The sequence below is a fragment of the Vipera berus genome, assembly GCF_964194415.1.
Source record: "Vipera berus genome assembly, chromosome: 3".
NCBI classification, from domain to species: Eukaryota; Metazoa; Chordata; class Lepidosauria; order Squamata; family Viperidae; genus Vipera; species Vipera berus.
Genome location: NC_138204.1, coordinates 143,938,123 through 143,962,477, shown reverse-complemented (window position 1 = coordinate 143,962,477; position 24,355 = coordinate 143,938,123). Strand labels below are relative to the sequence as shown.

Below are 24,355 nucleotides of genomic sequence, written 5' to 3'. Positions count from 1 at the left end.
TTGGAGTTGATGCTTGAAAAAGAAAGGCGAGCGGAGTGTCAAATGCAAATCTAAGAAGGGAGAGCAAAGAGAATGAGGGAGAGAGAGAGAGCGAGAGAAAGACAAAGAGAGACAGAGAGCGAGAGAAAGAGAGAGAGAGAGAGAGATCTCTGAGGAATGGCGAAGAGTGGGAGGGAAGAAACTGACACGCGGGGAGATGGGTGGGTGAGAAAGAAGGGTGTTTGCTCCTGGGGGTAAAAAGGAAAAAAACCACAGATCTCTGGAGAGAATCAGCGTCAAACAAGGTATGTCAAGAGGAAGTTGTATGTATGTGTAGGAGAGGAGGGAACTGTGTGCGCAGTGCTTCGCCCTACGGGGGAAAAAAAAAGTCTGTCTAATAGACGAGGAGTACGCCGAAGTCTCGTAGATGCAGGTTTGCGGGCAAAAAGTCCGGATTTCAGCAGAAAGTGCCCGGAAAGGCAGAGAGCTTGCTTTTTTTAGTTAGGACACCCGTATAACTAAGCCTTTTGCTCCTCGTACTGGAAGGAAGAGAGAGAGAGAGAGAGAGAGAGGAGGGAGGGCAAGGGAAAGCAAATGTAGAGAAGAAAGAGACGGTTCGGGAAACCGTGTGTTAGTCCTATAGGGCGAGAAGGTGGGGATGGGGCCGGTGGTTGAAGGAAGGCCGTCGCCCTGCAGCCTCTGAAAGAAGGGACCTAGAGGGGAGAAACAGCTGTAGATCTAGTCGTTAAAACTTAACAGGAGGGGGACGGTTGGTGCTGGTGGAATCATTGGTTGATTGATTGGGGCAGAAGGCTATGCTGCAGAGGGATAACGAAAAGGGAGGGGGGAAAAACACACCCCACCAACTACCACCTAATCTGAAGACTTCTGTTGTGTGCACGTGTGTGTGAGTCTCTTTTTATAGGGTTAGGTAGCAGGCGATTCTAGAGAATCAGGCGAGCTTGATTTAGTGAGGATAGCTACATGTAGAAGATTCAAGGGTTGGTCTTCTCCAGATTGGCTTTTTTGGGGGAAAGGCAGTGCTTAAGTCAGGGTTGGTGTGTTTTCTTTTTTTCTTTTTAATCATGTATTCCTGGAACCTAGTAGTCCCTACAGTTTCTTTGGCGAGATTTTCCGAAGTGGTTCCTGGGGGGGGGGGAAGGAGAGAGTGGGGGGCTGGCCCAAGGTTGGCTTGATGCTTAAAGCGGGACTAGAGGTCACGGCCTCCGGGGTTTCTAGCTTGGTGCTCGAACAGCTCCGCCAAGACGGGCTTGGAAGCCCCGAAAAGGCGCGGCCGGTGAAGGTCAGCCGTGGGGGAAGGCAGGTGGATTCTGACGGGCGTTCCCAACTGCTTTGCCCCGTCAACCCCCTAGCCAGAGCAGCTCAAGGCTGTCGGCAGAGCCTGTTCAGGTGTTGAGGCGTTGGGGACTCGAACGCCAAAGTTCAAATCCCCCCCCCGCCCCACACAGACCCACAACCGCAGCGCCCATTAGCGATCTCAGCCTGGCAGCCGAGCGAATCCGGTGCGGTGAGGTGTGTTTTTTTTTTTTTAAACTGAAACCACGCTGGGGCCGGCGCGTTGTGAAGAGAAGAGGCGGCCCAGAAATAACAGGGAAGGGCGGAGACAAAGAGAGCGCGGGGAGCTTTACTGGAAACGGCCTTGGGGGACGCCGAGGCTTTCCCTCTCGCGCGCGCGCCGGCACTCGCTGGCGCGCGGGGCGCATTCGCCTCCTCCGTGTGGAGAAGACGCGGCCGGGCGAGAGCGGGAAAGAGGCGGCGGGCTCTTGTCTGGAACTGACGCGCGCGCCGGGCTGAGGCTCGGCACGTGACTGAGCGGGGCGCTCACTTTCCTCCTCCTCCTCCTCTTCCTCCTCCTCCTCCCCCCCCATCTTCCTTCCTTCGTCAGGGGAGGAGCCGAGGCTGGCGGGGCGCCTGGTATGAACTTAGAAGGCAGCCGCGGCGGCAGCAGCAGCAGCAGCAGCGGCGGCGTCGAGGGCGGCGGGATGAACTCGGTGAGCTGCGGCAACGGGAAACTCCGCCAGTGGCTGATCGAGCAGATTGACAGCGCCAAATACCCGGGCCTGGTATGGGAGAACGAGGAGAAGAGCATCTTTCGCATCCCCTGGAAGCACGCGGGCAAACAGGACTACAACCGCGAGGAGGACGCCGCTCTCTTCAAGGTAGCGGAGACGCCTTCCCTGAGCGGGGCGGGGGGGGGGAGAACGGGGGTGGGTGGTTTGAGGGGGGGGTGAGGGGAGGGGGAGCGCGCGCGAAGCCGTCAATCAGTCGCTGGCAAAAGCCACCTTAAAGTTGGCGGCTGGCTGAAGGGCGCCGTGGCCACCTGCTTGCAGAAGTTGAGGGCAAGGTCCCTCTGAGGAAAGTGGCCTCAGCTTTCTTCTCTAAATCTGGTGTGCTTTACTAGTGCTACCTTTACAGTGACCGCGTGCTCTTTATTATAAAGCAGCGTTTCCCAACCTTAGGAACTTGAAGATGCGTGGACTTCAACTCCCAGAATTCCCCAGCCAGCTATGCTGGCTGGGGAATTCTGGGAGTTGAAGTCCACGCATCTTCAAGTTCCTAAGGTTGGAAAACGCTGTTATAAAGCACAGTCTTCTCTCCCCCCCTCCCCACACACCCCCCTCCAGAAAGCTTATCCTTTAAGGTTAATTTAATTTCATTATTTATGATCTCGGTTTTCTTCTTGATTTCCACCTCTCTCTCTCTCTCTCTCTCTCCCCCCTTTCATTATATTTATAATTCTGCTTTACGATTCATTTTTTCTCATCTTGAGGAACCTGCTTCAGATTTCTCCCTTTTTGCAGGTTTTCCTGTTTTATTCCTCCTCCCCCCCCCCCCGTCCCTCCCCCCACACCCCTCCAGAAAGCTTATCCTTTAAGGTTAATTTAATTTCATTATTTATGATCTCGGATTTTCTTCTTGATGTCCACCTCGCCCCCCCACCCCCCACCCACCCCTTTCATTATATTTATAATTCTGCTTTATGACTCATTTTTCTCATCTTGAGGAACCTGCTTCAAATTTCTCCCTTTTTGCAGGTTTTCCTGTTTTATTCCTCCCCCCCCCGTCCCCCCCACACACCTCCAGAAAGCTTATCCTTTAAGGTTAATTTAATTTCATTATTTATGATCTCGGGTTTTCTTCTTGATTTCCACCTCTCTGTCTCCCCCACCCCCCACCCACCCCTTTCATTATATTTATAATTCTGCTTTACGATTCATTTTTCTCATCTTGAGGAACCTGCTTCAGATTTCTCCCTTTTGCAGGTTTCCCTGTTTTATTCCTCCCCCCCCCCCGCCCGTCCCCCCAAGAAAATATACTCACCTGATATACTCATTCTGATAAGGGTAATGGGAGTTATTCTCATTCTGATTAAAATATACTCATTCTGATAAGGGTAATGGGAGTTATCGTTCAGGGCATGAAGAGGGTATCCCATCTGGGAAGGCTAGTTGGAACACTTTTCACGTTAGATGAATCAGCCTTCATTCAACAGACTTCATCTGGAAAATGAGATCCTTCCACCACCACCCCCACACACACTCAAATTGGATCTTGTGCATACTGCACCCCAAAATGAACTTTGTAGAGAAAGAAAGAAAGAGGTACTCTGATATCGGCTGGAGTTGACAGCGCCAGTGGGTTTCATTGATTGCTTTACTTATCGACTCTGTGTGAGAGACAGAGCACCTGTAAGATTTCTGGGACTTGCAGCTTTTACCTATTTGGCAGTGGTGGTAAGTTGGAGCTTGCTAATAATGGTGAGATTATCAGAGTTAATGCTTGAAACCTAGGATTCATTTCAACCTGCATGTTCCTCACATAGGGACTATAATAAAACATCACATTTTCCAGTGGGGAGAAGTCACATATGTAACCATGCACATGCACGGGTGTGAATTCAAGTGTGCCCAAAGAATGAATCCATTATTTTTTTTGGTTTCCACAACAAGATAGAAGCCCCAAGAGGCACACTAACAAAGGATACCTAATAAATTAAATGAGTTATCTGGGATCTGAATCTAGGTTTCTCAACTGTAATTCCAGGCACTGTCCACGATTAATTAAATTGTGAGATTAATTTCCCAATATAACAAAACCTTCTCCAAAGCTTAAAATGGGAATTGTCACAAACTGCATTTACAACCTAGTAGTACGAGCTAGAACAAGAAAAAAAAATACTAGAATTAAGCAACTTTTTAATTTTATTTTAAGGCAATTTTTGCTATTACTTCAAGCAAAATGTCATGGAAATCACAAGAAAAAGATAAGATTTGCAATAGATCCAAAAGGCTTTTTGAGTTTCAGGTGCCTTATAGCATTTCCATCATCCTCAACATCGGGGTACTTTAATGAATAAAGCTTGAGGGAAGGGGAATAGAAATGGTTTTTTGTATGAATGTGGCATGAGCTCCGTTTTGCTGCTAAAAACAAATTCCTCCATTGCAATGCACTTAGATTAAGGAGCAATGCCTTGCTCCTTAATCCTCTGTGGGCATCCACCCTTATTTCTGAGCTGCTGTTTTGCATATAGTTCCAGTTGGTAGATCTCACCCTTAACTTAAATTACTGACAATACTATCTTATTTTCTTTCTTCAACTTACATCCTAGATGTTGCTGAACTAAAATGCTTTTCTGTCACACTTGGCAGATTCCTACCATGCTGTATAATTTCTTTTTTTCTCATTTGATTAATTGCCCCAAGGCTTAATTCATTAGGTCTGCAAGCCTGATCACAGTTGCATATACTTTAATCCCATAGATATCAATTGGACTTGTGTATAATTTTGAATAGGATTGCAGACTTTTTCATTAACTTCAGCAAGCGCTATAACTGTTTAGTAAGAATTTATTTCTAAAAGTCCCTTGTTTATATTGTTATTGAGGAGTATTACCTGAAGCAATGCTGTTAAATTTCTGCTAAAATGAGTTCAGCTAATTACTTTTAATAGTAAGTATTTTTTTTAAAAGCAACTATACCCTACTGGTAGAATTCATATGGCACAATCTTTCTCCTTAGTTATTCAACCATCACATTTAACATTAGTGCGCTTGTTTATTGAGTACACATTGTTTTCTTTCTATTATATTTTTTTACTTTCTGCCATCTGGATTTAAGGTTGGTTTAGAGGTTACACAACCTATAGAAGATGCAGTAAGGTTTCTGTGCTTGCTTTGGTTGCCATATCTCTGCAAAGAAAACTTGAAGTGAAGTGGTGAAGAATGGATTACAAATATTCGTTTTTTTGAAAAATGTCACACCATCTAGTTCTTATAGAAGTGAAATGGATATAATGAATCTGGAAACTGCTGAATCTGCTCAAGGGTTGTCCTACACTGACAATTAGATTCTAGACAGAACTACCCATAGGAAAGTATGAATCCCATAGCATGCCCCATGATAGTTCTATGGAAATTGATTATATGGAATTTATTTATTAGTGTGATATTTATATTATTGTTGTTAATGCCATAGGCTGTTCTGGAGGAACCATATTTTGATTAACTTCTGCAAATATTTTCAGGCTTGGGCTCTATTTAAAGGGAAATTCAGAGAAGGCATTGATAAACCAGATCCTCCCACTTGGAAGACAAGGCTGCGTTGTGCTTTGAACAAGAGCAATGATTTTGAAGAACTGGTGGAAAGAAGCCAACTGGACATATCAGACCCATATAAAGTATATAGAATAGTACCGGAAGGAGCAAAAAAAGGTAGGGCAGTGCCTTAAACTGAGCCTTGAAAGCATATGGCAATCCCTGTTTATGCTTCATTGGGATTTGAATATGATACTCCTCACTGGTTAATAGCCTAGAGGTACAGAAAAGATGTCGATAATCTAGAACAGCGATGGCGAACCTTTTAGAGACCGAGTGCCCAAACTGCAACCTAAAACCCACTTATGGGTGGGTGTGGCTGCGGTGGTAATGGCAGACTGGGTGGGACTAAAAAGTTCAATCAATCAATTCCAACTTTGTGAGATTTTTCTTTTCCCGTGAGAAGTTGACATTGATTGATTGAACTTTTTTTTTTACACACGGCGGCGGAGGCCTAAAGCGAAAAGGTTTTATAAAACCCAACTGAAGGCCTAGGACTGGGGCAATGGCGTGCATGTCAACAGAGAGGGCTCTGCGTGTCACCTGTGGCACGCGTGCCATAGGTTCGCCACCACGGATCTAGAAAAGAGTGTAGAGAAGAGAAACAAAGATGATTAGGGGACTAGTGGATAAAATATGCAATAAACCGTTACAGGAACTGGGTATATGTAGTCTAAGGAAAAGAAGGACTAGGGGTGACTTGATAGCAATCTTCCAATATTTGGGGGACTGCCAGAGGAGTAGGGGTTGACTTATTGTCCATCCCCTGAGGGCAAGACACGGAGTAATGGATGGAAACTAATCAAAGAAGCAACCTAGAACTAAGGAGAAATTTCCTGACAGTGAGAACAATTAATCAATGGAACAACCTGCCTCCAGAAGTTGTGGGTGCTCCAACACTGGAGGTTTTTAAGAAGAGACTGAACAGCCATTTGTCTGGAATGCTACAGGTCTCCTGCTTGAGCAGAGGAGGGGGTTTGGACAAGAAGGCCTCCAAAACCCCTTCCAACTCTGTTATACTGCTAATACCTGTTTTCTCCCTTTCAAACATGGAGTCTTATTTCTCTTCCACCAGCTTTTCCTCTCTCCCCATAAAAATAATTTCTGTGCCACTATACTGTTTCCCCCACCCCTGCATTTCATCTCCTTGTGCCAGCCAGATATCCAATAGTCCAAAAAAGCAAAAGTCAGCCAACCCATTTCCCACATCCTTGCTTTTCATCTCAACATGTTTAGTTTTTTTTGAATCAGAGAGGTGGGGGAAAAACCCTTAGCTTCTGGAGAGGGAGAGGAGGAAGAATTCTGGAAGCAGGATTTGAGAAGAAAGTTACCCAATTCAGAGAAAGCACTGTAAAAATATTGCAGTGGAACAGGTGCTCAGCCAATTAACTCTGCTAGTTAATTAACTTAGTTTTCCAAGATGATTGTGTGTATATATATATATATATATATATATATATATATATATATATATATATATATATATACACACATATATATACATATATATATATATATGTGTGTGTGTGTGTGTGTGTGTATACATATATACATACACACACACACACAGATATTAGGTAGGTAGGTAGGTTTTCTCATTACACTTAGATTTCTGTCTTTTTTCTAACAATATTTCTGCTAGAAATTAACAGTAGGGATTTCATTTTTAAATACTCCCAAGATACTATTTTTACAAAGTTATATAAATCACCCTGTTTTTGTCTACAAATAATGTACAGGATCAAAACAACTTAGCCTGGAAGATCCACAGATGATTATGAACAACACTTTCACTCTAAATCCATCATATTCTGCACTACAGCCTCAGGTATGACCCTTGCATTTATTCCAGTTTTATATATTGGAGAATGAAAATGTAAATATGACACATTTGGTTTTTTTTCTTGTACTACGATAAGAATGAAAACAAATTGCAAAAAATATCCAATATAAACAATCAGATATTTTCAAAGGATTTTATAGGTGTTCTTGTGATAGGTTTTGATTAGTATTAGAACTTTTACCATATTTCATTTCATTTCTCCTGTATATTTCAGTATATAACTGAAATATTTTATTTTTGCTTTTAAATAACAGCACTTAATTTGTGCAGTTGTATTCATTGCATTGTTTAACTGTATCAATACATTCTTCGCTGTCAGCAAATTTCATTCTACATATTCAATACATTATAAGCTTAAAGTCCCCGTTAGTCCCTTGTATTTCCATGAAACACTGGACATACAGATAGTCCTTGACTTACAACGGTTCATTTAGTGACTGTTCAAAGTTATAATGGCACTGAAAAAAGTGACTTATGGCTGTTTTTCACACTTAAGACCATTGTAGCATCCCCATGGTCATATGAACAAAATTCAGATGCGTGGCAACTGATTCATACCTTTATGACAGTGGCAGTGTCCCAGGGTCATGTGATCACCTTTTGCAACCTTCTGACAAGCAAAGTCAATAGGGAAGCCAGATTCACTTAACAACTGCCATGATTCACGTAACAAATGTGTCAAAAAAGGTAATAAAATGGGCTAAAATTCACTTAACAAATGTCTAATTTTGGGCTCAGTTGTGGTTGTAAGTTGAAAACTACCTGTACGTTGCAAATATATCTACAGAAAACTGGACCTCCACAGAATCATATGATGAATTTCAAGAATTATTGAGTCTTCACTGTATTAGATATAAAGTTATTAACTGGATTCAGTTTCAGTGGGGTGTGTGTGTGTGTATTTAAGCCTGATGGAAGTAAAAGGATAATAATTGAGTTCTCATCCTATTTTATTTACCAGGGAGACGGGTGCCTGTATTCAGTGGGATTTACTTTTGAAGAGATATCCATGTTTGTATATTAATTTTATATATATATATGTGATATATATATATGAAGTTAGTAAAAGTACAAATGATGAACTCCGGGATATAAAATTCTACTTAACTGCTGAGCTTTCGTCAACAAGCTGTTGACATCATCAGAGCAAGGCCTGAATACATACACTTGTATGGCAGTTAAAACGTTCAAATTGTGGAATGTGGGTGTGGCCTGTTCGTGACAAGCTCGCTCGTTTATAATTACAGTGGTTCCGGCTTTGCCGGAAAAGGCCGGTCCCTGGTTGATTTTTAAAAGTCGCGACTCTCTTATCTCCCGGAGTTCATCGTTTTTATTTTTACTAACTTCAAATGTCTACACCCGGGATTCCAGTTTTTAAATTTATTTTATATATATATATCTTTGTCTCTCCAGAAACTCTTTATTATCTGTAAGCAAGCTCAACACTGTGTTTGTCTGAGTTTTAATTTTACAGATATACCAAAAAGGGGAATATTATTAGAAAGCTGAAAATGAATTAGCACTGATTTTTTTTAGTAACTGGCTGCAAATAAGATATGTGATATTTTAATAAAATATACAGGTGCCTAACTACATGGTACCTCATGACCGTAACTGGAGGGAATACGTACCAGACCAGTCCCATCCTGATCTTTCATACCAGTGTACAAGTGTCTCTTTTCCACCTCGTAATCATCACTGGCAAGGTCCGTCGTGTCAGAATGGTAAGACATTCTCATTGTATTCAATAGAGCTGCAGACTATTTTTATTTACGTTATGAAATAAATAGTGGATGGTTCCTGATTTAGGGTTGCATGTGCATCTGAGCCAAGAAAAGAAAATTTTAAGAAATTGGATTTGTTTACTTCAGCAGAGAGTAGAAATTCAATTCAATCAGAATAGAGCTGGAAGGGACCGTGGAGGTCTTCTAGTCCAACCCCCTGCTCAAGCAGGAGACCCTATACCGTTTCAGACAAGTGACTGTCGCAATCTTTTCTTAAAAACCTCCAGTGATGAAGCACCACTGATTTTTTTGTAAAAGAAAAAGGTGCCGGAACTCACACATGTCATACAACTTGCCTTGCCTACCCTACAAGGTTCCATCCAAAAAAGGTGCTGGAACTCCGTTCTGAGCATTCTATGAGAAAAAAAGCCCTGTGAAGCACCCATAACTTCTGATGGCAAGCTGTTCCACTGGTTAATTATCCTCACTGTTAGGAAGTTTCTCCTTAACTCCAGGTTGCTTCTCTCCTTGATTAGTTTCCATCCATTGTTTCTTGTCCTGCCCTCTGGTGCCTTGGGAAATGAGTTGACCCCCACCTCTCAGTGGCAGCCTCTCAAATACTGGATTACTGCTATCTAGTCCTTCTTTTCTCTAGACTAGCCCTACCCAATTCTTGAAATCATTCTTCATAATGTTTTTGTCTCCAGGCCCTTAACCATCTTAGTTCCTCTCCTTCGCACTTTTTCCAAAGGCTCAGCATCTTTTTTTTGGTAATGTGGTGGCCAAAACTGGATGCAGTATTCCAGGTGTGGCCTTACTAAGGCTTTATAAAGGGGTGCTAATATTTCACATGATTTTGATTCTATGCCTCTGTTTATACAACCCGGGATTGTATTAGCTTCTTTGGCGGCTGCTGCACACTGCTGGCTCACATTTAAATGGTCATCCACTAGGGCTCCAAGGTCCCTCTCACAGTTACTGTTTTTGAGCCAGATTTCACCTAATCTGTACTTGTATCTTTGGTTTTTTCCTGCCTAGATGCAAAAGCTTGCTTTCCTCCATATTAAATTTCATGTTGTTGGGTAGGGCCCATTATTCAAGTCTGTCAAGAACTTTTTATTTATTTATTTATTTATTTATTTATTTTATTAGACTTATATACCGCCCTTCTCCCGTAAGACTCAGGGCGGTTCACAAGGTTTTTTAAAAACTACAGCAAATTACAAAAATTAAAAACAATTAAAATGATTACATTAACCTTGAAATAAAAACCCCAATTAGAATACAATTAAAACCCCAGTTAATACTCTCAGTCCAGGCCAGAAAGCTCAAAGAGCCAGGTCTTCAGGTCCCGGCGGAATGAGCGGAGGTCAGGGGCAGTCCTAAGCTCTACAGGCAGCTGGTTCCAAAGGGCCGGTGCACCCACAGAGAAGACCTTCCCCCTGGGTATTGTCCGCCGGCAATCTTTTACCGGCGGTACCCTGAGAAGACCCTCCCTGTGGGAGCGCACAGGACGAAGGGAGCTTGATGCCGGCAGTAGGTGTTCCCTCAGATATCCCAGACCCAAGCCATTTAGGGCTTTATAGGTCATCACCAGCACCTTGAATCTCACCCGGAGGGCAACCGGAAGCCAATGCAGCTCGCGGAGCAGAGGTGTTACGTGGGAGTATTGGGAAACCCCCATCACAACCCATGCGTCTGCATTCTGCACCAGCTGAAGCCTCCGGGTGGTCCTCAAGGGCAGCCCCATGTGGAGAGCGTTGCAGTAGTCCAATCGGGAGGTCACGAGCGCATGAGTGACTGTGCGCAGGGCATCTCGGACCAGGTAGGGCCGCAACTGGCGTACCAGGTGAACCTGGGCAAAGGCCCCCTAGTCACGGCTCCTATATGGTCTTCAAAACTGAGCCGTGAATCCAGGAGGACGCCCAAGTTGCGAGCCCTATTGACGGGGGATAACACCTCACCCCCCATCGTTAAAGGTGGAATGGACTGGTTAGTCCTGAGCTTGTCTTCTAGTGTGTTGTCTATTCCTGCCAGCTTAATGTCATCTTTGATTCGCTCATCTAAGTCATTTATGAAGATATTGAAGAGTCCTGGGCCTAAGACGGACCCTTGTGGTGCTCCATGCGTACTTTGCCTTGCATGAAGTTTTCATCTCCACTAAAATGACTGAGCTCATTCTGGCAAGGGCAGAACTTTCTATGTGCCTCACAATTCCTATATTTGCAAGAAGTTGGCATAGTATAAAGAAGAATATTATGATACAGACTAAAGAAAGTGTTTTTATATTGAATTTCAGAGAATTACAAAATTACTTGAATAGTTCAATATTCCTGAAATCTATTAAAAACAGTTAAGTGCAGTTTATACTATGCAGGTAGCTAAATGCATAAAACAAATGTTATATTCTCAATGAAGATTGGAGTGCTTTGCTATGCAAATCTAAAATAAAGGAGAAAACAAAGCAGATAAGGAAGAACAGCCAACTTCTGATTACGAATGTATTCAAGTTTTTTAGTTACCATGAGAGCGGTTTATTTTTACCTTCATAAACTTAAAAAGTTATACAAAACTAAAATACCGCTTTCTTTCTTTCTTTATGTCTATTCCCTATATGCTTATTTATGAACAAATCCCATCAGTTTTAGTGCAATAGAAATAAGCTAGCATTTGGCATAGTGCAACAAAAATTAAGCAGTTCTAAACTGCATGGATTTCAGTGATTGAAAAATTACTTCTCAATGTTTTGACTGATATTAATGAAACATTGTAATTCTTTTTGAATGGATTAGGCACTAATTTCTTCATGTTTGCTGTCCACCTTTACAAATTCTATGATAAGGGATTGAATGGGGAGTAGGTAAAGTAGGGATTTCTTGGGTTCTGGAAGGAAATGATGTTATGATCTGCTTTTATTGTGAGAGAAAACGGACACTTGCAAGTCTGAATTTATCATCCAGGGCATCAAAGCATGTTTGTTTATTTGTTTTTTGTCATAAGAAAAATCTTCTCTTGTCATTATTGGAACACTAGCTTATTAATGTCACTCTGACTTCCCAAAAATGGAGATTCCTTTCATTAAAAGAAGGAATTCCACGTAGAAAAATGCAGCTGGTTCTCATTTAGCAACTGCCTTGCTTAGCAGCCATTGACACTTATGAGGGTGATGAAAAGTAACTTTGCCACTAATCCTCGCATGCAGAACTTATATGTAATTAAGGCTTTCTGTGAGTTTCATTTTAATACTTGAAAGGTACAAATGATAATTTAAGGTGAACATCCTGGTGCTCAGCTAACACTAGATATAAAAAAAATCGCTGCAGGGATAAGAAGATATATTTACACTACGTACAGGATCTGACTTCATACAATATGCTAAGCTGCAAAGCCATGTCAAGAATGTGCAAATACACGTGACATGCTAGCCCACAATAATAAAATATGACTAAATGTGGATATCATGCTCGTACAATGTGTTAAAATATTTGTGTCCCCACAACATAGGAACCACAAAATGCCTGATCCCATTTTAGCCTTCTGTGGTATGCTGTATCGTGTAAACTAAGCCAGGATGCCTTAACTTTAAATTTGGCCCCGCTAATTGCTTGTAGAGCTAGCAAAAGATACATTTGGACAGAATGTAATTCTATAGAACCTTACATTGGCCTTCAACGTATGGTAGCAAATTTTGGCATATGCATTTAAGGAAGGATTTATTTTAATGAACATACAGGATGCTAGCTGATTTCATTTAGATTGAAATACTAGGAAAAGAAGCCCTTGAACTTAAAATAATTTTCATAAAGCAAATCATTGTCTTCTGGAAACAGGTGATGGCTCTAAAGCAGTCCCCAAACCGTTACGTGCGATAAAGAAGAGTACGAGAAGACCCGTCCAATCTTATTATAAATATAATGCTAATGTAAGCACATTGGTTTGTGCTTAAATTGTAAGCCGCCCTGAGTCTTCGGAGAAGGGCGGGATATAAATGGGATTAAAATAAAAATAAATAAAAATAAAATGGATAAAGCGCCCCCATTTAGTTAGTCTTCCCATCGCCCTTAATTCCCCAGTTTCTGTGTTCATATTATTGTGTTCAGAGGGGATAAAAGCATTATGATTTATAGAGGTTTCACACAGTCAGTTAGTGGGAAGTTCTGTCAGGTGATTCACCGAAGAAGCCATGGTTTAAAAAGGAAAATGTATCAATCTTAAGAACGAACAGCGGAAAATATTTAAAGGAATGAGAGTATTACATATTGATAGTTGTTTATTTATTTATTTATTTATTTGTTTGTTTGTTTTTATAAACCGCCCTTCTCCCGAGGGACTCGGGGCGGTGTACAGAATAAGGTAGGTATACAGATTGAACAATAGTGGGAAAACAATAGGAAAAAACAAACTGGGACCCCAATTAGAGCTATCAGGCCAGGCCGGACTGCTGGAACAGGTAAGTTTTTAAGTCGCGCCGGAAGGTGCGGAGGTCGGGGGCCATCCGGATTTCGGTTGGCAAGCTGTTCCAGAGGGCTGGCGCACCCACTGAGAATGCCCTCCCCCTGGGGGCCACCAGCCGACATTCCTTGAGCGGTGGCACCCTGAGGAGGCCCTCTCTGTGGGAGCGCACAGGACGGTGGGGTGCTGACATTGGCAGAAGGTGCTCCCGTAGGTAGTCCGGACCCATGCCATGTAGGGCTTTGTATGTCATTGTTAGCACCTTGAACTTCACACGGAAGGCAACAGATGAAAGCAGATGAAAGTTTTGAATGTGATTGGCTGATCGGTCGGGTTCATTTTGCTTTGTGTAAACTTTTTTTTTTTTGGTATGAAAGTAGGTTGTCAAGTAACTGGGACTTTTTATGCTTGTGCACCACCTGAGACACAGACTTCTGGCATCCCAATAGAGGGAAATCTGAGATCTACTGAAGGTCTTCCCTTGTCAGGTATGTACACCATCACCATCTAATAAATCACAACGAACTTGTGATTGGAAAAAAGTGCTCATAAGGGAACGTTCATCTGCATTTGTTCTTCTGTGTAAAAATTCATGCACATTTAATTGAAAAAGAGCCAGTTTGATGTGGTGGTTAAGGCAGCTAGAAACAGGGGCAGCATGAGTTCTAGTCTCGCCTTATGCAGGAGGCCTGATAAGTGACCTTGGGCCAGTCACACACTCTCATCCCTAAGAAACTAGCAATAGTAAACCACTTCCAAAATCTTGCCCAGAAAACTGCAAAGGTTATTCCAGGCAGTTATCAGAGTCAAAAAATGATTCCAAGACAGTTGTCAGGAATCAAAATTATCTCAAAGTACACTCTGCATGCCACATCGAATTAAGAAAGGAATGCATATTACAGAAAATTTGGTCTAGTGCAGGGGTGGGGAACCTTGGCTCTTTTATGACTTGTGGACTTCAACTCCCAGAATTCCTGAGCCAGCCAGGAAATAATACAGGCCGTGTAAAAATAAACAAACATATTGCATCAAAATACAAATATCTGCCTAAAAGTGGCTCTCTAGAATTTTATCTCACCACCTTCTAACTAGTCTAACTAATCCTAACTAGAGATAAACTAGAGAGATCACAGACTGAGGAGGAAGGTGTGCCGAATACGTTCGTTGCCTTGAATTATTTGTAAAAAAATAAAATAAAGATAGGACACAAATAAATAAAATTTGGTGGAAAGGTGAAAATTGTAATTATGGATTAAACTATTTGAGAATTTTATTATGCTATATCATATTACAAACTAGAAGTATCAGGAATCTTCAAAAGGCATCCTGGGGTTGATGATGAGAAAGAAGATTTAGTTGGAATAGACAGGGCTAAAGGCCTTTTTTGGAGTGGCACCTGCTTTGTGGAATTCCCTCCCCATTGTAATACTGATCACTTCCGGTCTGTCCTACATCCCTTCAAGAAGAGCCTAAAAATCTATTGTATACCTCCATTTTTCCCCTTGAGGATTATGGCTTTATGGATGGTGGTTGGATTGCACTTGTCTGTAGTTTTTTTTAAAAAAAATATTCTATTATTTGATATTATTATTTGTGCATTTTATGTTGCATTTTATGAATGTAATTATAATTTTGTAATTGTAAGAGTTTACTGCTGATGCTGTCTCATATTGTTAATGGCTACAGGCTGACTTTACTAGGAGCAAGTGGATTGTAAAATGTGAAAAAATATAAATAAATATCATTTACACAGGATGCATATTAAATTGATTAAAGTTCATAATATTAGAATTAATGTTTTGATTGTCTCATTAAATACAAATTCTGTTCTCTAGATTACCAGAAAGTGAAGATCTTACCTAGGAATGCAGTTTTGCCCAGAACTCTGAGATTACCATAGTTTTTGAAGCAATTCAACTAATATAATCTCCTTTTGTTTGCCAGCTTCCTAATTTGATTTACAAACAAATCTTTTCTTATTCCCCAGAATATGGTTCATACCTGTTTACACTATTGCCTAACAGGGAAAATTGATATCTACTGAATAGGTCAGTTGGTGAATGAGCAGGAAATTATTTTTCAAGGATTTTAGGCCCTTTACTCTCTAGCAGTATTTAAAGCTATGATTATTCTCATATTACACATATTTTCTTTGGCTGCATTTCTTTAAACCATGATAGTGCTAAGAAGTGTTTCATCTGTGTTATAAATGAGCCCATAGCATGGTTCTTAATAAACCAAGAAATTATACTCCAATATCACACATTATGGTCCACTGACATTACTGAATTTAGCAGTGGTTAGCTTTATTGAATATTGTATAGAATATTTTTAACACGTAGTTATATACACACATGCAAACATACTTATGGGATTAATGCTAAGGCAAAGTATGCTTAACAATGATTTGTTGAGTAAGCCACAGTATTTTGGCTTCACACAATGTATTATGCCAAAATGTTACTTAAATAGTACTTAATGCAATATTTGAACTCAGTTACTGTTAATCCACTACAGTCTCTATCATAGTATATTTGAAGGAGAAATAATTATAATTTCCACATTAAATGCTAACCTGAGATTCAGAATATGGCCTTAGGCCTTTTATTTTTCTCAGAGTTCTACTGGACAGAATGGGACCTGCTTGTGATAGGTTTTGCTTATTGTTTATTTAATAAATCAGGAATGGGTGAAAACGTATTGCTCAAGTCCATTTATACTGTTAAACTATAGGAAATGCAGCTGTCCATTACCAAATGTTAAAAATAATTTTGCATAAATGTGTTTTCAGATTGTCGATTGCACATCTGCTTGTATTATCATGAAACTCTTGTAAAAGAAGTCACAACTTCAAGTCCTGAGGGCTGTAGGATAGCTCACGGTCATAGTTATGAGATCAGCAGCATGGACCAAGTTATGTTCCCTTATCCGGAAGATCATAACCAGAGGAAAACAACGGAAAAATTGCTTTCTCACCTGGAAAGAGGAGTAATACTCTGGATGACCCACGATGGCCTCTATGCTAAAAGACTTTGTCAAAGCAGGATATATTGGGATGGGCCTCTGGCGTTCTGCAGTGACAGGCCTAACAAATTGGAAAGAGAGCAGACGTGCAAGCTTTTTGATACTCAGAAATTTTTATCAGGTAATTTTTTTAAATATAAGTTACCATTGTGTTTGCAATTGAGACTTTGTCCTTCAAATTGGTTCTTTTGTTATTTTACACTTCCTATAACCATATATAGAATTTGCAGCTGCTCCACCCTATCAATTTTGAATCGAGCCTCTGGGCTTCTGCAATATCTGAAACCCAGCCTTTGTTTCCCTTTAAGGTTGCCCTTTCCTCAGCTTCTCTGCTTTGGCAGTAGAGAAACGCATCTGCATACATACATTCAAAATGCAGCAGGGTTTTAAATATTTATTGATTTTCATTTAGATATGTGATATGGTTAGAATTTGGAGATTTGTTTTGAAACCCCAGCTCTGTTGGGGATATGGCAAACCTTACTCTGCTTAAGATTTATTATGCCCCAGAAATAGATGATTCTAGAATTAACAGAATGTAAGGAAGTAATGCTTTTTCCAATACATTGTGATGTACATAAGAACTTTTAAAAGCTCTGTTCCTTTCATACATATGTAATATGTAATATTTGGGTCGTAACAGTGGGTTAATGCTTTTGTCATTCACTCCGCTTGCCCTCCCATCACCTGCAGATGCCTCTGAGCTGAATGCTGATGAGAATATAACTGCAAACAGATAGTTCTTCGATTTGTAGCAACCGGGTTCCACTATTTTAAGCAGGGGTGTCAAACTGCCGGCCAGTAGGCCGGACACATCACGTGGAAGCCACGCCCACCCCATTGCCAGCAATGGTAAAACTGTCCCGATACGTTGCGCGATGTCACGTGACGTCGCGAATTTGACATGTCTGATTTTAAGATATAGTTACACTTCTCTTGAAAAAGGAATTCATATTTTAGGCATGTTCCTAAATCCAACTTTGCCACTAGAAGTCCTGTTAAATTTAATGATGGATTGCTAACAACTGCAGTCTTTGGAGTTAAAATCTTGTCTTGATTATTCATGATCTGTTAATTTGAAGTTTATTGTGATGTATTAGTACTTGTGAACATTTTTCATAACCTAAAGGTAAAGGTAAAGGTTCCCCCGCACATGTGTGCTAGTCGTTTCCGACTCTAGGGGCCGGTGCTCATCTCCGTTTCAAAGCTGAAGAGCCAGCGCTTGTCCGAGGACGTCTCCGTGGTCATGTGGCCGGCATGACTAGACGCCAAAGGCGCACGGAACACTGTTACCTTCCCACCGTAGTGGTCCCTATTTTTCTACTTGCATTTTTACGTGCTTTCGAACTGCTAGGTTGGCAGAAGCTGGGACGAGTAACAGGCACTCACTCTGTTACGCGGCAGTCGGGATTCGACCCGCCAAACTGCCGACCTTCTGATCGACAAGCTCAGCGTCCTAACCCACTGAGCCACCGCGTCCCTTATTTTCATAACCTAGTAGCACATAATTTGGCAGCCAAAATTGGGACATATTTGTATTTTAAGTAATATACTATCTTATTTCTTTTTTTCCTTTTTTTCCTTTTTTTGAAGATATGAGAAATGTAAAAGTGTTGGGATGGCCTGTATGAGGAAAAAGACTTAAATACTTAAATGTAATTAATTTTGAGAAAAGCTTAACCAGTAAGAATGTTTTAAATATTGTGGGGAAAACAAATTTAAATAAGAATTTTGTAAACCGGATTTATGATGAGGCAATCAAGATGATCAGTTAGAAAAGAAGCTTTATACTGATGTTATTATTTGCAGAAATATTAGAAAAATGTCTATATTTGCCATTTATCCAAATAATAAGAATTGTATTAATTCAAGGTTTGCAAAAGAGACTATTATTGGAAGAAAAGAAAATCAAGCAAAGCTATTATGTGGACTATAGAATTATAGAAACTAATTGTTATTGATTGTTTTTCAAATATAAACCCAGACAACACACTGTTCACCAAATATTAAGGTGATTTTGTTAAAAATAAATAAAACATATTTTTTTAAAAATGTAACTACAATAGATAATTCTCAACCAACTACACAGGATTACCTATTAGTTCTTGACCTAATTCAAGGATTTCATTCTCTTAAAATTGTACACAGCTGCAGGGTTCTCTCTTCCCATACAAAATCTATTATGAAAGTTACTGTATTCTTGATGTCTTCGTTATCAGAGTCACAAAGAATTGGCTTCAGATACCTTGCTGAAAATATATGTCTAGTACTTACTTCATAGCCAACTTTGAGCTCTGTCCTTACAGTATAAAAAAAAGGCTATTGGTGTATATTGTTGGATGTCATATAATATTTTAAATAATGACATTGATTCTAGCTTACCTTTAGCCTAGAATTTTATGTATTACCTTTGGCTATAATAATGATTTTGAAAATGTGAATTTGAAGAATAAAATTGTTTTAATTGTTACATTCTCTAGGGGTTTTATTGATTTTGTTTTATCTATCTGTAAGTACTAGGGCAGGAGTGTCAAACTCTCAACCTCACGTGACGTGTCGCAATGTATCGTGACTTTTTTGCCATTGCCACCAATGGGGTGGACGCAGTTTTGCTATGATGCATCCGGCTCGCAGGGCGGTAGTTTGACACCCCTGCACCAGAGGATGTTTCATTCTTTTTGTAAGCTATTCTGCTTTTTTAAGGGATGAAATACAGTTTATATTATTGTTTATTGCCCAGGAATCATATCAGATGAAGGAAACTGAAGGGTTTTTTTTACAATAGAAGGAAAAACAAACTGGAACGGCTTTATCTATTTTTTTCAAATCCATGTAGATAATAGGATTTTTTTTAAAAAAAAAATTAATCTGATGAATCTATGTAAGATTATTTTTCATGCATTATTCCACCACAGTTCTAAATTTAGTCCTCAAGGTATAATATTTCTGTTTGTTTTCTAGAACTGCAAATATTTGCTCACCATGGGCGTCCATTACCTAGATTCCAGATTGTGTTATGTTTTGGAGAAGAGTTTCCTGATCCACAAAGACAGAGAAAGCAAGTTACAGCCCATGTAAGTATATGTGAATTGATTTACGTAATACAGTATATAAATGCTAAAGACATGGCTAATAAGAAAGTAGGGGACTGAGATAAATGCTTGATAAAATTGATTTACAATATTCAAATGCTTGATCAATTGATATGTAGAATACAAATGATCTGCAGTTTCAGAAATGTTCAGCTCTTCTTATATCATCAGGTTAACCTCAAACCAAAGCTACAGATGTAAATAACTAATATTGCTTGACAATATAACCACAGTTTCTCTAACTATACTGTCACGCAATATACAATCATAATTCCTATGTAATTGACAATCATATCTTTACTTTTAGTGAATGCTAAACATTTGAAATTTCAGTTAAATCAGCAGCAAAAATCCAACATCCTTACATGGAAATTATCATATATTCCATGGTCTGGCTGAGCCAGCAGCTAATATACTTACAAATCCAAACTGCGCTGCTGGAAATCACCAAATTTAGATTGCTTTATTTTTAACATTTTCCCCTAAAAAGAATTCTGAATAGCTTAATAAATTAATAGTAATGAGTAGCTTAATAAAGACTCTGTAAAGTTAGAATACCAAGTCAATCCTTTTAGAGCCACTTGACCCTTGGTGTTTGTGTGGGGGTGGGGAATTGCAAAGCAGGTTAAATAATTTCACTGTAATTCAGGTGATATCTTAGATGTGCCCCCTATTGTTATAGTAATAATAAAAATAATAAAAAGGAGGCTTGTGTGCAATCCACAACATTGCTGTCTTAACCTTATATATTTTGTCTGCTATGTATCGAAATTTGCCAGTACTATATCTATTTGCTGTCATGATAGCAGATACATTCTCTTTGTTCTGGCAAGCTATTTGTATGCATGCTTATGGTGAGATTTTTATGAACTGCTATTAGCTATAAAATTGATTAAATAAATTTTTGGAACATTATTATTAAAGAACATTATTACTCCAGCAATCACCATTTAACTCATTACTTTTTCTGATTTGTTGTTAAGGTTGAACCCGTGTTTGCTAGGCAGCTGTACTATTTTGCACAGCAAAACACCGGACCGTTTCTGAGAGGCTACGACATATCAGAACAGATAACCACTTCAGAAGATTATCATAGATCCATCCACCATTCCTCTGTTCAGGAATAAACACAGGAACACTGAAGTCTGAATTACATTTTCAGAGGTAAACGGAAGACAAGGAACTTTGGATCACAGCTAAAGGATGTAAATCAGTACTTTGAATTTTCCCAGGAAATCATCACCAGCTGGAAATGGACAGGAAATGCCCATATTCAATATAAGAACTTAGAACTCTTGAGTGAGAACTCTGCCATGTTTTTTGGAAAGCTGCCCTCTGCTTGTGGGATGAGCTGTGAAAAAAAAGACAAAATACCTGATATGTTTACATGTTCTTAAATAAGGACAGTGTCTTGGAGACAACCTGAAATTATTTCAAGCCACTTTATTTATTTTATTTGATTTGAAATCTCAGGGCAAGAAATTCTAAACCTAAGCAACCGTTTGCTATGGTATAAGGCCATAAGAAGGCATGTTATTCATAAAAATGGGATAGATATGTTATTTTTGAAAAGTTTCAAATAATCAAAATGTTGAATGCTGTGTGTTTGTGTGTGTGTGTAGAAAATATAATTACAGGTGGGTTTTTTCATGAATTTTAAAAAAGCTGTTTTTGTTGCTGCTGTTTCTGAAATGGGCATGAATACTAATTCTGTGGAATCTATCAGAAATCCTCCCATGATAAAACATTATATCATTGTCCAATATTTACATCATTATATCATTTAATTTGTATAAAATTCAATGGGCTAAGTTTATTCATAACAAATATTATGCTGAGACTTTATTCCTATACAGACCAGACCTTGCCTGAGAGTGATTTTTCAGATGGGCTTAACTTTGCATCCCATAATGCTGTAGAGGTCATGGAACTGACATTATTATCCATCTAGAAATCTTCAGGCTGAGGAAATGAACTTATTAGAGAAGGAGACCAATTTAGTGCATTGAGGCTTATACTGGAATATTTAAGATTGCATAAGTAAGGAGTGAATGTGTAAAAATTGAGAGCCAGTTTGGTCTAGTCCAGGGGTCTTCAAACTTGGTCCTTTTATGACTTGTGGACTTCAACTCCCAGAATTCCTCAGCCAGGCATGCTGGCTAAGGAATTCTGGGAGTTGAAGTCCACAAGTCATAAAAGGGCCAAATTTGAAAACCCCTGGTCTAGTGGTTAAGGCACTAAGCTAGAAACTGGGAGGCCATGAGTTCTAGTTCCACCTTAGGCAGGAAAACTGGTTGGGTGACTTTGGGCCAGTCATTCTCTCTCAGCCCAATCCACCTCACAGTGTTGTTGTTATAGGGAAAAATAGGAGGAGGAAGATGTGTTGGCTATGTTCGCCACCTTAAATTAGGTATAAAAATAATAATGACAGGATAAAAATACATATTTCTTTTAAGTTAAATTGAGACTGGGAGTGCATATCTTGGTATGTTTTGCTTAACTGTAGTTTATTGAGAAAACCACGTTTTCCATCAATTATGCTTCATGACTACAATGGTTTCCTGCCATATGCCAAACCACAACAAATCACCCCATGATGACGTAGGATATTTTCTGAACAAGTGTGATGAACTAATTTCAACATATTATAGGGGAGTTTAATCTGAATAGTCAAACAGTGTTTGGACATATTTGTCTTTATTTCAGAGGGTTAATGTGGAGAGATGTAAATAGTAATTGTGGTCCACTGTTGTATTGTTCCAAACAGTGTACTGTATAGAAGAATAGATGAAACTTATTTTCTAGTTAAAAATAAGAAAGGACTTTAATTTTTTTTTGAGGTAGATATTCAGCAGCCTTCTTAAATCTGTTGTGTTCAGTTGATTTAGACTAGACTTCTTATTGTCCCTGGCCAGGGAAAACTGAGTTACAGTTTGAAATAGCAAAGAGAACTTTTGGATCAAGGAAGAACACTCAATGTGATCTCATTCTCTTAAAAATAGTGGCAGGTATTTCAGTTTCTATTACTGAAAGATTTCCATCTTGTAATTAAAAATATACTGAACCTGAATATTTAATCAGGGACGTATTGTATATATTGTTAGTCAGTTGGCGCTAGATTCCTGTATTTATACATCTTAAAGATGCATGATGTCTTGGGATATAGTATCCATTTCCTTCTTCTCCCAGAAAACTCCTTTTTATATGATACATTTTTCCAGGATATAGTTAGTTACAGTCCTTAGCACATATTGGGAGTAAACAAATTGAATTCAATGGAAGTTATATCTCAATAAACATGGATAGGTTGCACTATTAAATCCCTTTAAGCTTGATAAATGATGATAACTCCACATAGCTCTTTGAATCTTTTCATGATTGTGGGTTTGTCTGATATGTCAATATACATTATTAATCCATTTAGGCTACAAACCTTATTTCTATGTGTATATATACATGAGGTATTTCTTGTACTCGTGTCTCTTAGTTTCTTTTATTGGCTACTTCATGTAATTATATATCAGAATGATCTGTTATGCCAAGTATGAAGCTCAGACTGTTTATAGTTTCAGGGGTTTATTACCCTTTGTATTATATGTAAGTGAGAATTATGTGACTAGAACATTGACCCAAAATAAAAAAAAAGGAAGATTTTTCTATTGATTTCAGTGCAACCTATTACTGAGCCATGCTTTCTTGAGAAGATTGTTGATGGGTATTATATCGGCTTTGTAGACTTGAGCACCACTGGAGGAAGTGCTTCAGGATTCACATAAGCACAGGACGTCTCTGTTGTTCATTAAAGTACACATTTTTTAAAATCATATTGTAGAGCTGCCAACCTTGGGCTGGAAAAATTCAGACTAGATGGCCACAAAGAAATGGTGTCTGTTCATTAAAGTACACTTTTTAATGATATTGTAGAGCTGCGAATCCTTGGGCTAGAAAAATTCAGACTAGATGGCCACAAAGAAATGGTGTCTGTTGTTCATTAAAGTACACATTTTTTTATGATATTGTAGAGCTGCGAATCCTTGGGCTGGAAAAATTCAGACTAGATGGCCACAAAGAAAACTCTAGCTCTGTGCTGCTTTGTAATCATCATCCAGATTTTTCCAGCCCAGAGCTGGCAGCCACAGATAAGGAAATCTTAAATGTGAAATCCACCAATCAAAATAGAGTTGGAAGGGATTTTGGAGATCTTCTACTCCAATCCCCTGTTCAAGCAGGAGACCCTATACCATTTCAGACCAGTGGCTGTCCAGTCTCTTCTTAAAGCCTCCAGTAATGAAGCACCCACAACGTCTGAAGGCAAAAGCTGTTCCACTGGTTAATTGTCCTCACTGTTAGGAAGTTTCTCCTTAATTCCAGGTTGCTTTTCTCCTTGATTAGTTTCCGTCCATTGTTTCTTGTCTTGCTTTCTGGTGCTTTGGAAAATAATTTGACCCCCTCTTCTTTGTGGCAGCCCCTCAAATACTGAAATACTGCTATCATGTAGTCCTTCTTTCTCTAGACTAGCCATACCCAATTCCTGCAACCGTTCATCATGTTTTTGTCTCCAGGCCTTTAATCATCTTAGTTGCTCTTCTTTGCACAGATCAAATGATGCTTTAATGAATCAAATTTT

The 24,355-nt window shown here is 39.6% G+C and overlaps 1 protein-coding gene across 1 annotated transcript; it reads left to right on the top strand.

Annotated features, from left to right (window-relative positions):
- The first annotated feature begins 256 nt into the window (after positions 1-256).
- On the top strand, positions 257-20,894 carry IRF4 (interferon regulatory factor 4). The gene is made up of 9 exons (XM_081322973.1): positions 257-284; positions 1,886-2,159; positions 5,524-5,710; positions 7,333-7,421; positions 9,019-9,160; positions 13,990-14,100; positions 16,404-16,757; positions 19,598-19,710; positions 20,712-20,894. Exons 2-9 carry the CDS (start codon positions 1,917-1,919, stop codon positions 20,853-20,855), a joined length of 1,383 nt encoding a protein of 460 aa, XP_081179099.1. The 5' UTR covers positions 257-284; positions 1,886-1,916; the 3' UTR covers positions 20,856-20,894.
- Positions 20,895-24,355: the final 3,461 nt, after the last annotated feature.

Coding starts and splice junctions, on each gene's coding strand:
- IRF4 (XM_081322973.1), top strand. CDS start 1,917: ATGAACTTAGAAGGCAGCCGCGGCGGCAGCAGCAGCAGCAGCAGCGGC. Junction 2,160..5,523: donor AGGACGCCGCTCTCTTCAAG/GTAGCGGAGACG, acceptor AAATATTTTCAG/GCTTGGGCTCTATTTAAAGG. Junction 5,711..7,332: donor ACCGGAAGGAGCAAAAAAAG/GTAGGGCAGTGC, acceptor AATAATGTACAG/GATCAAAACAACTTAGCCTG.